This window comes from Spermophilus citellus, assembly GCF_964194105.1.
Source record: "Spermophilus citellus genome assembly, chromosome: 4".
Taxonomy (NCBI): domain Eukaryota; kingdom Metazoa; phylum Chordata; class Mammalia; order Rodentia; family Sciuridae; genus Spermophilus; species Spermophilus citellus.
This window is the reverse complement of record NC_138185.1, coordinates 107,589,129-107,605,820: the sequence shown is the minus strand read 5'-3', so window position 1 is coordinate 107,605,820 and position 16,692 is coordinate 107,589,129. Positions and strand designations below refer to the sequence as shown.

The 16,692-nt window shown below is 50.2% G+C and overlaps 1 protein-coding gene across 1 annotated transcript in view; it reads left to right on the top strand.

Annotated features, from left to right (window-relative positions):
* Positions 1 to 1,280: 1,280 nt before the first annotated feature.
* Positions 1,281 to 16,692, top strand: part of CCDC33 (coiled-coil domain containing 33) — a gene marked incomplete at its 5' end in the record, with an annotated part of 113,439 nt that continues 98,027 nt past the window's right edge. Inside the window, 2 exons of the mRNA XM_081292854.1 lie at positions 1,281 to 1,590; positions 2,463 to 2,827. Of these exons, the coding sequence (XP_081148980.1) occupies positions 1,281 to 1,590; positions 2,463 to 2,827 (675 nt within the window). The remainder of the gene's footprint in view (positions 1,591 to 2,462; positions 2,828 to 16,692) is intronic.

Here is a 16,692-nt window from a genome sequence, read left to right as displayed (position 1 = left end):
TTAATGTGGTGCTGAGAATTGAACCCAGTGCCTCACACATGCTAGGCAAGCACTCTCCACTGAGCCACAATCCCAGCCCTGAGATGAATTTCTTAACGTTGTCTCAGCCTCAAATTCTTCATCTGTAAAACAGGAAATAGGATCTGGGGTTGTAGTGGTGGAATGTTTGCCTAACATGTGTGAGGCTCTGGGTTTGATCCTTAGCACCGTATAAATATAAATAAATAAATAAAATAAAGGAATTGTGTCCAGCTACAATTGAAAAAAAATGTAGAACAAAACAACAAATAATTGTATCTATCTCAGAGAGCTATGCAGAGTGCCTGATATCTAGCAGCTGCTCAATGAAAAACATCATTAATGATAATGATATTGATGGTGGTGATGGTGGTGATAGTGGTGGTGGTAGTGGTGGTGGTGGTACTGATGGTGGTGGTGGTAGTGATGGAGATAGTGGTGGTGTTCATGATGTGGTTGGTGGAGGTGGTGATGGTGGTGGTGGTAATGGTAGTGGATGTGGTTCTTATTGAGAGGTCTCCAGAATCTTCTGACTTCCATTGGGTATTAGCAAGACCCAGGATCAGGAACGATGGATTTCAGCTTGACTACTCTTCAGTGTGAGAGGCTCAGAGCTCTTTGTAAAGTGAAACTGTGCCCCATATTGTGTGTTTTGATTAAGTGGGTGAACTGATTTCAGAATCAGGTGCTAAGGGCGTACTCCCAGGGAACAGACAACATCTCCCTTCCCTTATCGCACTGTTCACAACTGAGTTAAGAATCTTTGGGGGTGAATAGACAGGCTCTCCCAGAAATGGAAAATTCTGAATACCATATATCCATGTACCTCTCAACTCTGGCCCTGCTCTATTTTTTTTCACATAGAACTTATTATCTTCTAGCTTACATTATAATTTACTTATTTTCTATATATCATATTCATTTTTGTCTTCTTCCCTTTCCTGTTTCACTAGAAGACAAGCTTCAGGAGGGCAGGAATGTTTGGTTCACTGCTATATTTCAAATGCTTAAAATAGGGCCTCACACAGAGTATATGCTCAATAAATATTTGTCGAAGGAACAAATGCTAAAAGAGATTAATGGCTGCCTTGGTTCCCCAGGTCAGGCCCCATCTTCCTAGCTTGTTACCTGGTTTCTCAAACAAACGGAGAGAAGTGGGTGTGTCCCTGAACACCCAGCCTGTAGGCTTTCAGACTGGACACAGGCTGGGACTATGGGCAGGAGTGCAGTGCTTAGCCTGGGGTCAGGCCCTGAACATGACCATGGCTTTTAGTGGGCCTGAACCCTGGCTCCCTGCATCCTTGATAAGCCAGAGGCTGAAGGCTGAAGAAAAGACACTGGACCTGGAGTTCGAGGTCTTGAGTGTGGGATTTAACGAGAAAGGCAGATATGCCCTGCAGCTATCAGCTGAGAACCCACTGCTGGCAGGCTCTGGAGATGGGGTACAGTTGCAGGTGAATGATGGGGACCCCCTCCAAGCCTGCTCTGCTGTCACTGATGTCATTGAGCAGCAGGATCCTGGCCAAAGCCTCATTCTCCCCAGGAACAAATTTATCTTTACTTTGCCCAAAGGTACAATGTGGGAGTGGGAGGGGGAGTGGGAGGCAGAGCAGGTCCCTGGGCTTCTCCCCCAGCCCCTTCCAGAGACCCTAGGAAAGCTCAGGAGTTGGGAGGGGTGTGCAGATCCCCAGACTAAACTACAAAGCTTGGCCCATGTGACCTTGAGGATACTGGCCCTCTGTGAGGCCCTGTCTCCTTCAGTGTGACTCAGGATGCTGGTATTATTCCTATAGGGTAAGGTGAGGGGGAAAAGGAGGGGCAGGTGTGAATTTAAAAGCACTAGCCCAAGGTAGGTTTGGATCCGGTCCTGGGTAGTGAACATTACAGAGAGTAACCCTAGAACCAGACACTGAGCATCACTTAACTGTGGGTATGGGAGATGAACAGGGATAAGGAGACCCAGATCTTGCCTTCTAGAAGCTTCCAGACCAGGTAAAGAGAGGCAGGAATCTTAGAGAATGACTAAAAAAGCGAAAGGGAGAAAAAGATCCATGCCTAGGTTGTGAGGCCACCCAGGACAGCTTCTCAGTGGAAGAGAGACATGAGGGAAGGAGAAAACCAAGGCCCAGACTTTAGGTGACCAGAATTGGGGACAGGTTGAACTCTTCCTTGGGGCAAGATGGTTTCAGGGCCCATGATGGCCCCATAGGCTAAGAGCCCTCCCTTCCTCCCTCTAGGGCCCAGGTACCTAGCATGGGTAAAGGGAGGAGCTACAGGTGGGGACCTGAGAGGGGGCTCACCCCCTGGGAAAACTTCACCAAGCCTAATGGGCTTTGACTCAACAGCTAGCCAGCCCAGGCTGTCCTGGGTCCCTGCTTGTCCTCCTCACCCACTGTACAAAGAGACCCTAGAGACCACAGTCAAATCCCATATTTCCCACCCAGGGTTTTGCAAGAATGATGGGCAACATGATGCGCGGCTGCGTGTGGAGGCGCTGCGGCTGGAGGGGGCCTCAGGACAGGCAGTCCAGCGGGTGGGCCAGGCCATCTTCCCCATCTACCCACGGCCAGACCAACCCCGCATGAACCTGGAGGCGAGGGAGCACGAGGACCTGTACCGCTACCGTGGCAACCTGCCTCTGCTCCGGGCCAGTGAGGACCCCACCGTCCGCCACTGTGGGGGACTGGCCTACAGCGTGGCCTTCCATGTGCACCGGGCCCCTCAGCCTCCTGCTTCCAACTGTCCTCCGGCACACAGACAACCAGAACCCATGGCATCAAATCCAGAGCCCAGACTTCCCAGGCTGCAGGTGGGTGCTTTCTGGGTCCCAGATCATTGGGCAGAGCATCAAAGCCCCCCAAGGCTGCCTCCTTCAGTTCTGGTGATCAGCTTAAAGGGACAGACCAAAAAAAAAAAAAAAAAAAATAGATGGAACCAAGGCCACACAAAGCAGGGACTCAGCAGAGTGGGGATTCTTTTGCCACTCTTAGTGTTCCCTGAGACCTCGCAGGGAAACACTCATTTTAATCTCCTCTGTGTACCCACCTTCAAGTTCCTCCAGCTCCCACTGTGACCAGGAGAGGCTCAGCCCTGAACCAGGACCCTGGCAGCCTCAGGCCCAGGTGAGGGTATCTAGTCCTTAACAGGAGGGTTTCCCACTTCCACAGACAGGCAGCATGTCTGGAAGGCCTCACAGCCAGCACTGAGAAACCAGTAGAGTAAATGGTAGCCCATTTCACAGGGCGAGGTACCAAGGCTCAAGGTTACTTGATTCCATTTAATGCCAACAACATTCCCGAGACCTTAGGACACAGTGATATATTGAACCCAAAGCTAGGTGGGTCCTTAAAGTGTGGGGGCTCTCCTGCAGCACCTCTCTCCCCCACTGCCCTGGTGTGGTGCTGAGCAGAGCCTGGGTAATGGACCAAGTCTGGCTGGAAGAGGGCTGGTGGATGGGCTAAACTGAAGCAAATGGAGGGTAGTGGCAGAAGAGCAGAGGTGGAATTTGTCAATTTGGAGGGCAATGGGAAGCCACTGGAGGGTGTGTATAGAAAGACAGGAGGGGACTGTGGCTTTGGCAGAGTGAGCAGGAAGTGCAAACCAGGGACCCAGGGACCAACCTCTCTTGTCCAGGGCTCCAGGCTGTTAACACAGCACACTCTGGCTCTGTCCCTTCATTCATGCTTTTGACTCCTCGCTGTACCCCCAGCTCTGTGCTGTGTGCTGAGCTTGTAAAATCGGATGGGTGTCACCTGGATTCCTAGGGAACATTCTGTTCCCTCAGATTGTAAACTCCCTGACTTCACAGCCTGGGCCCTGGCCCTTCGGTCCTATGGTCTATCACAGGACTAGGCTTTTAGGAGACTCTGAGCTCTGGGACAGGCTGATCCCTATTCACCAGGTCCCAGCATGGCTTGGTCACACCCAGCCTTGAGCCACAGGCCAGGCTGCTATTTGAAATGCGCGGTGAGGGAGGGTGGGGCTGCTGGGGGAAGGGGCTGGTCCGATGGCTGTGACAGACTCAGCAGCTCTCATTTCTGTTATTTAAAGCCATCATCTCTGTGCCACACTCCCTCTTAAAGTGTCAGATGTCTGCTTCTACCAAGACAAGAAAATGGTTTTCGAGGGAGAGGGAAATCGCCCCCTCCAGGGGGTCAGCAATCACAGGCCTAACAACAGCACAGAAGCTCAGGGAACAGACAATGGAGGGTCCTTTGAGAATAGAAGGCTGTGCTTTTAGTCAGGCGAACTCGGTCCAGCCCAGCCATTGAGAGGGAGGAAGACAGGCATCTTTCTGGCGTTGCCTCTTGAAGGCTCAGACACAGTTGGAAAGGCGGCATCAAGACCAGACTCAGTGGGACCCATGTTGTCCTTTGGACCTGTGCCACCTCCCTAGGGAAGTGGATGTGACCTGGAACCACAGGGGCCCACAAAACCACACACTCTTCCCTGCATTCCCCAATTTGTGGATAAGGACAAGGAAGCCCAGGAGGGGAAGATTTCGCTCGGCTCTGTTTGGTTCTCAGTTGAAGAGAAATGGAGCCGGAATTGGGAGGGCAGGGACAACAGGAGGAGAGGCCTCAAGCAGGAAGGCTAGAGATGACAGGAGAAGATTCCATTCTTGGGATGTAGCCCAACCTCAGCAATATTCAGGTCAAGTCTAGGAATGGATTTCTGGGCTCCAGATACAAAAATCTAAATTCAAGGCCACCTCCTCCAGGAAGCTTTCCCAGAATTGGTTTCATCCCTTTCAGGCTACTCTCAGTCCTGTCTGCACTAGGCATCTCAACAGTTGACTCTATTTGATTTAGGACTGTATTGTAGGCTCAAAAGTTGTTCTCTGATTTGCATAGTGTTTGCCATTTTTTCAGCCAGAACTGATGATGGTCATGGTGCTGGGCAGTGGAGTGGGGGTAGAGGGAGGCATGAAGCGCAGGCATTTGGGAAAGCCATGATTAGGATGCTTAAGGATAAGTAGGGAACAGAGGCAGGGTTCAGTGGGTGACCAGGGCCTACTTCAAGGACTGACTAAAGCAGAATCACTTTGTTTTTCAGCCCCACAGGTTACTGGGCCCTAAATAACCACAGGAATGTAGGGCTAAGAAGGACTATCCCCTTAAATATTTTCAGTGTGAAACAATCATATGCGAGGATGAAGATCACTCCTAGGACCCCTGACCCACCAGAGGGTACTGGGTGTTGGCTAGCAGGGGCTACCAAGGGTTCTCAGCATGGAAGGGCAACCACTCCAGGTTCCCTGCCAGCCATAGGCACATGGTGCTTCCTGAGTGGGTGGAGCTTCCACCCCAACCCTCCACACAGCCCACTCCCTGACACTGCCCACTGTCATCTCTTGGCAGCTTTGAGACTATCTGGCCACCCCAGTACCCTGCCCCTCCTTGTCCAATGGTAAGGGGAAGCTATCAGACCACAAGGAGGTGGCCTGCACTGGGCAGAGTGGGTGCTTGAGCCTCAGGAAGCAGCAGGAAGATGCAGGGGAGGCTTGATCAAGGGGCCATCAGAGGTGACTCTGCTGAACTCCTGGGAGGGCAAATGACCTCTGTGGGAGGACCTGGGGAGGCCACAGCAGCTTTGAGCTTGGAACCATTGGGCTGACCCTCCAGAAACCTCACTCCCCTCTCCTAAGATCTCTGAAGGTTCAAGGACTACTTCCCTGGGGCAGAGCTGTTTAAGAGGGAAACTTTGGACTGGAAATTCCCAGGGATAAAATATCTGAAAACATGAATTTAAAAATTCCCTGCTCTTAGCTCTGGGAGCCTTCCTAGCGGCTCAATCAGTGTTGAACCTTGGAGGCCCCAAGCTTCCTCCCACATGGCTGGGAGCTCTAGATTCCAGGCTCAGAGGGAGGAGGAGGGTGAGGGCGTGGTGGGCTCCCTCCCCCAGCAGTTACCTCTTTCAAACAATTGCAGTTTTGTTTCATGGAAGCAATTGGGTTTTCCAAGAGCGTTTTAAATGGCACTTTCAAGGGTTTTTTTTCTTTCTTTCTTTTTACTCTTTCCATTTAAAACACCTTTCCCCCGCCCCCGGAGGGGAAAAATGAAAGAAGAAAAAGCTAATAAAGCAATCACCAAATGCCAAGCACCTGGCTCTAAGCCTGTGAATTCTGATTGTGGATTTGGCGTCCACAGGCTGGGGTACTTTCATTAAGGAGAAATGGAGGGGAACGGAGAACAGCCACGGAGCTGTTAGTGGCTTGCCTCGAGTCCCCTCAGCCCTGGGTCCCTACACCTCGGTGTCGGATGTCCTCCCTTTGTTCCTTCCTGTCCCCATCCCCCATCCTGCCTGTCGGTCCCTGTCCGGATTCTGGCGGGAGCTCAAGGCCAGCACTTTCCCCGCCCCAGGCACCCTCCCGCCTTGCCTCCCGGCCAAAGCACTGCAGAGTCCTCACTCTCCAGTCTCTGCTCTGCTTTTAAATTCATTATGTCTTTTATTGCTCGCTATTGCCTACGCTATTTCTATTGCCCTGGAGACTAAAATGGTTCAAGCCAGGAGGGGCGCACAATGCGGATTTCATTAACTTTACTCTTTACTGCCCGTTGAATCCCAGGGGACTGGCTTGGCTTGGGGAGACGGGCACCTCTTTGTTCGTGCTCCTTCACCCCGGTGCCAGCCCTTTTGTGGGCTGGCTTCCCGGGTCTTGAGCAGCCTCCCTTCAGCTGCTCCAGGCCCATTTCACAGGTGGGGAAACAGGCTCCCCAAACACTGCTTGGGCAGCTAACCAACAAAGTGGCAGGAACTGAGGAACTGAAGAAGGTGAAAGCCGCTCGGACCAGGACTGCCAGTCCCCTCTCGGGCTGATGCCCACCCCCCCCCCCAGTCCCTCATGCTGGGACCCCAAAGCCGCCCCTCCTCTGCTCTTCCTGCCTCCATTAAATATGAGGACCTGCAGCCCAGCGGCCCCTCCTTGCAAATGAGGCAGTTTTATAGGCTTTAGAAAAACACTCCAATTGTTCCCTCAATTACCCTGGAGCAGATTGAATATATTAATCTCTCTCTTAACTCGAGTTAGAGACTCGGCTGCCGCCCCTCCCCCCAGCCACCAGGACCCCTCCACTGGCATGTGCCAGGCATCAACTCCCAGCCCCCACCTTCCTTGGTCTTGAGCCCTAAGCAGGTCAGCATTCATCCAGGGTCCAGGGTGCATGTTTCTGCTCAGGCTGTGCCCTCACAAGCAGGCACATGCGTGTGCATGAGCATGTTGCACTCGCGGGCACGTGTACACACACACACACACACACATACACACACACACATACACACAGCAGACAGCTGCTTTACATTTCTCTATCAATTTTCATTGATTTTCTCCTTTGCCACTCTTTGAAAGAGCCTTTTCCTTGAGTGAACGTGATTGTGGGGGCTCCCCCCTGAGAAGGGGGCTGCTGGGGGCTGCAGGCGGCTCCCCCTTCTGCTCCTGCGACAACTGCCTCCAGCTTGAACACACTCTGCCCCAGGCAGCTGAGCCCGTTAAAAGCTACCTGAGGTTTCCCTTTGTAGCTCGATTTTCTTTTATTTCAGAGGAACAAAGACACTGTCAAGGCGTTCTCAGAGAGCACTGTCACCCACGCAGGGAGGGGTGCAGACCTGTCACTGTGGTGGAAGGTTGACTGAGGCTGGCAGAAGGAGCAGAGCAGGCCAATACTAGCCCTGGGGAGCGTGGGCACTTCCAATCACCCCAACCTCAGGAGGAGAGGTCAGGGGCCAAATGCTCCACATTACCCTGCTGGCCTCCTGCTGGCTCCTCTTCCTCCTCTGGGTGCAGTAAACACTTTTCTGCCAAGGGGGTCCTCCAGAGACCCCAGGAGTCCTGGGTGTGTATCCTAGAGGGGACTTAAAGAAGTCTCTTATTTATACCGTTGCTCAAGCCAGTTTATTTAGTAGGTGTTTTACCATATGCAAGTAGCAACTCCCTCACATCCACATCTGTACAATGGGTGACAGCAATTCCTATTGTTCTCTATGACTGGGAAGATTTAATGAGTTAGAGTTAGCCCTGCCTTGCAGGAAGTACTTAATGAATATTTGCCTTTGCCACTCTAGTAATGATCAAGTTGGGAGGTGTGTTAGGCAAGGCAGATGGGTTTGGGCCTCCTCAGTTTCTGCATCTAGAAAATAGGTTTGCTCCTTCTTGCCCAGACAGGGAAGGGCATCACAAATTTGTGAGATGCGCTGTCTCTAGGCCAGACACCAGGCCAGCCTGGGTGCTAGTCTGGGAAGTGGCTCCTTTAGCAGATTGTTGTAAGGAACACACCAGATGGCCCTGCTCCCCCTCCCCCACCCTCCCCCAGCTTTCCTTCCCTCTTGGGGGGGGGGCGGCTGACACTGGCTCCACCTGGAGGACTGTTTGTGTGTGTGTGTGTGTGTGTGTGTGTGTGTGTGAGAGAGAGAGAGAGAGAGAGAGAGAGAGAGAGAGACAGACAGAGACAGACAGAGACAGACAGAGAGACAGAGATGGAGAGAGATGTGTGCTTGGTGTGGTGGTGTGGGGAGAGATGCAGAGGAAGTGACTCTAGCCTCTATCCTCCCAGTGAGCCCAACCCCAGTGAGCGAGTTCCAGGGGACCGAAATGTAGGGGGGGCGCATCTTATCTCCAGAAGTCACCTTCACAGTGAAGGAAGAGGAATGAAGTGCAGGAGGACCCAGTTATGATGACCTTTTCTGGTTCTTACATCCCTAGAAGATGGATATATCTCTAACCCTGGAACACAGCCACCCTCACAGGTGCTTACACATGCAACACATGTATGTGAGCACACACAGACCTGCCACATCCTAGACATGCAGAGACCCTCCTCTTCACAAAGATAGGTTCCCAACAACACACTGAAGAACACACATGGGCAGTACATATCCTCCCCCGCCCAGACCCGCGCATCCTGGAGACCCTCCTGGCTTCATCTCTACACAACCCCCCCCCCCAACCGCAGTCCTCCAAATGAGTAAGAGGTGTCAGGGACATGGCATTTGTGATGTATGAGGTGAGATTAAAACTCCATGAGAAACCCATCTTTAATACAACTCTGACATCAGTTGGGGGAGGGCAGCAGGGAAGGAAAACTGACAGCCCTGCTGAGGTTGGCCTGTTAGAGATCAGCCCAGCAGACCAAGCTGGTTCTGCAGAGTCCCAGAGTCAGGAGCAGCTGAGGCCAGCAGGGAGCAGCCCCCTCCTGGGATAGAGGAGGATACCTGTGGGATACCCTTTCCCATCTGGATCTGACAGCCTGCCCTGGGCCCCCACGGTTCATCCTCCCCTGGCAGAAGGGGACCTCCCTGCCTTCCTGCCTCTTTCCTTTCTTCATTCATTCACCTATTCACTCTCCCAAGTGGTAGATTAGGTTGCTGTATGCCCTGCCCTTGGGGAGCTGCCAGGCTGGACAGGGGAGGAAAGGGAGGAGGTGGAGAACAATGAATTTCAAGCCCACTGGGACAAGGTGGGTTGTCATCAAGGACACAGTCTGCTATAGGGAACCAGTCCTGCCTGGGAATCAGGAGGCTTTGGCTTAGAACCTCATTTCCCAGTTGCATCTGAGCACTGAGACTCAGCAAGTCACCCACCTCCCAGGGCCGAAAATTCCTCATTTTTACAATGAATGAGCCAAGTTGTACCTCCTGAGAAGGAGGCAGTGAGGCTCAGGTGAGGAAATGGGTGGGAAGTGACATGGTACATTAAAGCCCACCCCACACAAGTCAGGGAGACCGTTGAGCCCTGCCCTCAGGACAGTGGGATTCCAGCAGAATGGAGGGTTTCTAGTGCTGAGGACAATGTGGGCAAGTGGGTAGAGGCAGGAATACGGAGGGGTACAGGGGACAAACAAGTAGGGGGAAAGCAGGAAGTAGACCGTATTTTCATGGGATGGGGGAAGTTAGTAGGGACGCCAAGGAAATAGACAGTAAGTGCCTCTCTGAGGGCTCTGTGTTCTCTGTTATCGCCTTGATTGGGGAGGTTTCTCTGAGCCAGGGTGGCAAAGGCAGAACTCACTGAATGCCCACAAAGCCCACCTCAGTCTGGGAGGTGAACAGGGAAGCTGTTTGCTGGAACAGGAACTGAGCCAGTAGAGGAGGTAAAAGACTTGCCCAAAGCGTCTTCTTGATTCCAGCAGGAAGGCCGGGCTGGAAACCAGGTCTCCGCCCATGTTTTGGTCTTTTTGATCTTGTAACCAGCACACAGGAGGGAATGACTTGCTGCATCCCTCCCAGGGAAACTCACTCCTTACAAGCAGTTCCTTAAGCCATTGGAATAAGTCACTGAACACTTTCTGGACTCTTTCTGGACAGGAGCATGAGGAAGCAGTTCACGGGAGCAGGTTTCTTCTGGGCCCCCAAATCACACTAAGACGAGCCGAAATAGGTTACTCCATGTCCACTGACCCCCACAATGAGTTCTCATTGCACTGGGTGGTCTGGGAGCAAGGCTGGGGTAGAGACATACTTTCGGTGGCTCAGGGTCCAGAGCACCCACCCACTATAGCTGGCACCTAGAAGATTTCTATAAATGCCTCCCAGAAACAAACTCTTAGCCCCTACTGGAGGCGTGACAGTGACTCACAGCCACAAAGATACAGTGGCCACATATTTAAGTGGAGTCTAGCCTATTGCTGTTTCATTGGCCATGGAGTCTCCATTCATCTTTTGTTTGAGAATTTCATATTTTAGTTTTCGTCAAAAAGATTTCAACATTAAACAGAGACATGAGGTGGGAGGGAAAGGGAGAAAAAAGGGAAATCACATGGAAATGGAGGGAGACCCTCATTGTTATACAAAATTACATATAAGAGGTTATGAGGGGAATGGGATAACAAACATGGAGGGAAATGAATTACAGTAGATGGGGTAGAGAGAGAAGATGGGAGGGGAGGGGAGGGGGATAGTAGAGGATAGGAAAGGTAGCAGAATACAACAGTCACTAATATGGCAGTATGTAAAAATGTGATGTGTAACCGATGTGATTCTGCAATCTGTATTTGGGGTAAAAATGGGAGTTCATAACCCACTTGATTCTAATGTATGAAATAAGATATGTCAAGAGCTTTGTAATGTTGTGAACAACCAATAAAAAAAAAAAAGATTTCAAAGGAAAAAAAAAAAGATACAGTGGCCAAACTTTAGACCAGCTTGAATTGAGGCTCCTGCTCTGCCTTGAACTAGGCTTTTCTGCACTTGTCATTTTACTTCTCTGACCCTCTATTTTCTCATATGTAGAAAGTGGGTAATGGGGTGTGCTTTGAGACATGGTTGTGAGACTTGGATAATATACTAGCCTCACTGCAGTCCAGGAGGGCTTCTTGGAGGAGAGGGACAACTTCCTAACAACTTCCAGAATACAGACAGCCTCAAAAGCACCCTGGGCTTAGCCTTGGAGACAGAAATGGCCACATATCCCTACCCCACTACAGAGAGCTATTATGGATTCTTCCAGGAGTACGTTTGTTGGGCACTGACTCTGTGCCAGACCTGGCCTCTCAGAGCTCCCAAGAAGACAAGAGCATCACAGTGAGACCATGTAGTTGCTTGGATATAGAAGGGACCCAGCTGGACTCACCCTGTGGAGGCTAAAATCACAGATGAGGGGGTGGCTAGTACAGTTGCCCCTTGGACCCTGGGGGATTGGTTCCAGGACCCCCTCAGATACCAAAGTCAGTGGGTGCTCAAGTCCCTTATGTAAAATGGTACAGTATTTGCATATAGCCTACACAATCCTCCCATACACTTTATTTATTTATTTACTTATTTAGAGACAGGGTCTCATGAAGTGACTGAAGCTGACTTTGGAATTGTGATCCCCTTGCCTCAGCTTCCCCTGTCTGGGATTACAGGTGTACACCACTAAGCTCAACTCTCCTGTATACTTTAAATCATCTCTAGGTTATTTATAATGCCTGGAACAATGTAAATGTTATGTAAATAGTTGTTGTACTGTATTCTTTAGGGAATAATGACAAGAAAAAAATGTCTATAAAAATGTTCAGTACAAGCATGACTTTTTTTCTTTCTTTCTTTTTTTTTTTTTTTTTTTGCAATACTGGGAATCAGACCCAGTGCCTCCTCATGCATGCTAAGCATGTGCTGTACCAATGAGCTATACCCCCAGCTTCAGACAGAAATTTTTCCCCAAGTACATATATACATATTCATATACATACATATACATATATATGCATATACATATATATATATGTGTGTATATATATATATAGGTACTAGGAATTGAACCCAGGGGCACTTTGCTACTGAGCCACATTTCCAGCCCTCCAGCCTTGCCCTTTTTAAAATTTTGAGATAGGGTCTCACTAAGTTGCTGCGGGACTTGTTAAATTGCTAAAACTGGCCTCAAATTTGCAATCCTGTTGTCTCAGGCTCCTGAGTCACTGGGATTACAAGCACAGGCTGCCTTACTTGGCTTCCAAATATGTTTGATCCAGAGTTCCTTAAATCAGCAGATTTGGAACTCACAGATTTGGAGGGCCAGCTATGTTTGAGTCAGGACAGGAAGGCAGGGAAGAGAGCAGTGTAAAATTCTAGTTTCTCTGTTTTGTCGCCTTCTAGCTCTGGAACTTACCTCTCTGCACCTTCTTTTCTCATCTCTAAAGTGGGAGTAATAACAGCCCTCCCCTGATAAGAGTGTTGAATTGTATTTAAATAATAGAGCAAATGCTCAACAAAGGGGCTGGGCAGGTAAATGGCAGCTTGTCAAAGTCACAGGATTGAGGCTGCTCTAGGGAGGTGGACAGCCAGGCCAGGACTCAGGCTTGAGAAAACATGGCTTCTTTGGGGGGGAACTTGAAGGAGGTGGTTTGCTGGGGCAGATGAAGGCCAAGTCACGGGGACCCCCATCCCTCACCCCAGCAGGAAGCTAGCCCTGAACCATCACTGGACCAAATGAAGCTGAGGCCCTCGGGTGGGCACGTGTGTGGGAGGGGGTAGACATTATTTTAATCCTCCTTTTAAAGCATAATTGCTTTTTGTCTGCGGGTGTTCCTGGAGATGCCTCCCTGCGAGATTGCTTTCCAGGCTCCTCTCTCTTCCAGGAGACAGGCAGGGCCAGGCCAGCTCCACGCTGCATTAATACGCTGCAAATGCGATTTCATGGCCTCAAATGAGATTAGGGCCAGAGGCTCTGCTCTATGGTAGAGACGGGGGTTCAGGCTAGGGTGGCCAAACTGAGCAGAGAATCTGAGAGAGAGGGATCCCAGGCTGAGTTGGCCTGAATAAGAAGTTTCCTGTAATTGGAGCCCTCCAGACCTACTGGTTCTCCTGGCTGCAGAGCCAACCCTGGGGCCCCGTTCTGTAGGTAGGGTGCTAGGGCTGTCCGCCATTCAATCCCAGGCTCCCCACAAGCACTTCATTATGGAACAGCACTGTGATGGGGAACACAAGCCTGGTTCTAAAGCTGATCTCTTTTCCTCCTGGTTCTCAGTTTTCTTGTCTTTAAAGTGGGAACTATAGTAGTAACTATCTTGGGTTGTGATTTCAAGGGCTAACATGAGTAGCATCTGCACCGTCTAAGGGCTCACTAATTGTTAAATTGTTAGCTGCTATCATGAGGTTCACATACACCAACTATTCACACCCTTGTAGGGGGAGAGGCACTGAAGGCTTGCACTCTAGAGAAGGGAAGGTAGGGGGTGCAGGCATCACTGTCCCTGGCTAGAGTAGCAGAGAGGAGAAATGCCAATTTGATGTTCCCATTCATTCAACAAGTACCCCCTTGGTACCAGTCCTGTGCCAAGCCAAATACTGAGTCCTAGAGACACAGCAACTCTCAGGTATGGTCTCTGTCCCCTAAGGAAAGAGACCCTGTCTGAGAAGTCCATAGTGGGTCATGATCCAGGGGAGGCCCAGGGATTGTGGATCTGATGTCCTGGGGTGGGGGTGAGGGTGGAGGCAGTGGGGGGAGCTTTCAGGGAAGGTTTTCTGGAGGTTGTGCTCTTTGTGTCTTGAAGAAGAACCAACAATTATTCAGGCTGGCTGAGGGAGGACAGTGCAGGTACATGAAGGTATCTGAAGTCCCCAAACCTGGAGAGACCACCTTCCTCTTGGGGAGACCACAGGTGTGTCATGGGACTATAGTGTGGGTGTAAGGCAGGGATGGGCGAGCGGACAGAGGTTCCCTGGGAGCAGACCAGAGGCCTGTAGGGGTCTCCCTAGAACTCAGGGCTTGCTAAACTGTTAATTGAAGCAGAGGAAAGACTTGAACAGATTGTGGTTTGGCAGAGTCGGGGTGAGGGGACACAGATTTTCTGGAGACTGATTGAGCCTTGCTGCCCTGAGTGGGCCCCCCAACCTTGGCAGGTCCCACTTCTGCCCCATCCTGATGGTAGGGAGTAGTGGGCAGCTTCATCGCTTACCCCTTTACTCAGCCCCTTGTTAACGAGTTATTGATTTTTTTAAAAGAAAAATGTCCAAAAGTCACGTTGCACCTTCAGCAAAGTGATTTATGAATTGATGGTGGGACCTGGGTGGCCTCAAACGAGAGCTCTGGTTACCAAACACTGAGAGGAATCCTTCAACAGGGCGATCAATAAATGTGCCTGATAAGCAAATGGAAACAGTGCTGACCAACAACGAGAACACTGGGGCCTTTAACATCACCCCCCAAGTCTCCTGTCACCAAAGCTCCCCAGTTGAGGGGGCTCCATGTTCACTCCATCTTGCTGTGAGTGGGAGGGAAAGCTCTGGGGGCTGCCTGCTCTGCACTGGGCTTCCTTCTCTCATCTAGTCCTTGATCCACTCTACACATCCACTTGGTAGGTGAGGAACTGGAGGATCCAAAGTGTCAAGTGTCAGCTCCCTGCAGTGCAGATTGGGTTCCAAGGTGTCCTGCTGTTTTTGCTGCCCAGATTTTTCCTGCCCACTTGGTTTTCAGGGGACTGGGACAGGAGTCATAAGACAAGGTCAGGACCACCATAGGGTCTGTGACAAAATGGGGACACACATGGATTTAGCCCAGTAGCAATTTTCTGTACCATAAGGAACTGGGGGAAGGGTGGGAAGCAGCTCCCAGGGCTCCCCAGGATCCCACCTCAGTGCACGCAGCCCACAGGCCCTAAGACAGCAGCCTGCATCCAAGGGCTTGGCTAGAACTGGGAGTGAGCTACCATGAGCGCTTCCAGTCACTGCTGGGGTGTCCTGACACACCAGCCCTCAGGGTCCAAATGACCATTTGTGAGGGATACCCTGCTTCTGCCCTACTTACAGTGGCCTCCCCAGTTGAGGCTCTAGAACCTGACTCCATGCTCTTCTCTACAATCAGTATCTGGGCTATATGATTATAGAGCGCTCTGTATGGCCTCATTCAAAAGGACAGGTAGAGCAAGGCACAGTGGCTCGTGCCTGTAATCCCAGTGGCACAGAAGACTGAAGCAGGAGGATTGCAAGTTCAAAAGAGCCCCAGCAACTTAACAAGTCCCTAAGAAACTTGGAAAGACCCTGTCTCAAAATATAAAAAAGGAATGGGAACACAGCCACATTAATGCTTATAGCAGCTCAATTCACAATAGCTAAACTGTAGAAGCAAACTAGATGTTCTCCAATAAATGAATGGATAAAGAAACTGTGAGATATATATATATATATATATATATATATATATATATATATATATATATATAAAATGGAATATTACTCAGCATTAAAAGAGAATAAAATTATGGCATTTGCAGGTAAATGGATGGAGTTGGAGAACATCATGCTAAGTGAAGTAAGTCAATCTCAAAAAACCAAAGCCTGATGTTCTCTCTGATAAGTGAATGCTGATCCATAATCGGGGGAAGCATGGGAAAAATGGTGAAACTATGATTGGCAAAGGGGAGGGAGAGAAGGGAGGGGGTAGGCGGGCAGGAAAGATGGTGGAATGAGATGGATATCATTACCCTAGGTACATGTATGACTACACATATGGTGTGACGCTACGTTGGGTACAATCAGAGAAATAAAAAGTTGTGCTGCAATTGTGTACAATGAATCAAAATGCATTCTGCTGTCATAGATACCTAATTAGAATAGATTTTTTTTTTTTAGAAAAGGGCTGGAGATGTGTGTCAGTGGTTAAGTGCTCCTGGGTTTAATCCCTGATACCAAAAGCAAACAAACAAACAGAAACAGGTGGCCTGGGAGCACAGCTCAGGGATGGAGCACCTGGCCACATGTGCAAGGCCCTGGGTTTGATCCCCAGCACCAAAAAGAAAAGGAAGGAGCCAGGGAAGAAGGATAGGTGTTTTTGTCTCTGGACTTGACCTTGCCTGTGTTGCCCCATTGCCCCAGTTTCAGGAGAGAAAGACATGCAACTCCTTTTCCCAGCATGAAAGGAAAAAGTTGCATGGTCTGGTGGCCATGTTCACAGACTTCAGTCAGAAAGCCTGGATTCAATCTCAGACCTGCAGCTTCAAAGCTGGGTGACCCTTGGCAAGTCTCCTTCCTCCCAGCATCTGTATTCTCACTTGTAAAAGGCAGTAACAACGATTACTCCCAGAAAGTGTATTAGATTGAGACAGTGTGGGTAGAGCTCTTGGCACAGCGCCTGGCACATAGTAAGTGATCACTAAATGGTGGGGTATGCAAAGGTACCTGTGGTGAGGATGACACTGGCAATACTGGAACATCAGGTGAGAGCTCAGGTCCACAGAAAGGGACTGTACAGTGGCCACCTCAGTTAGC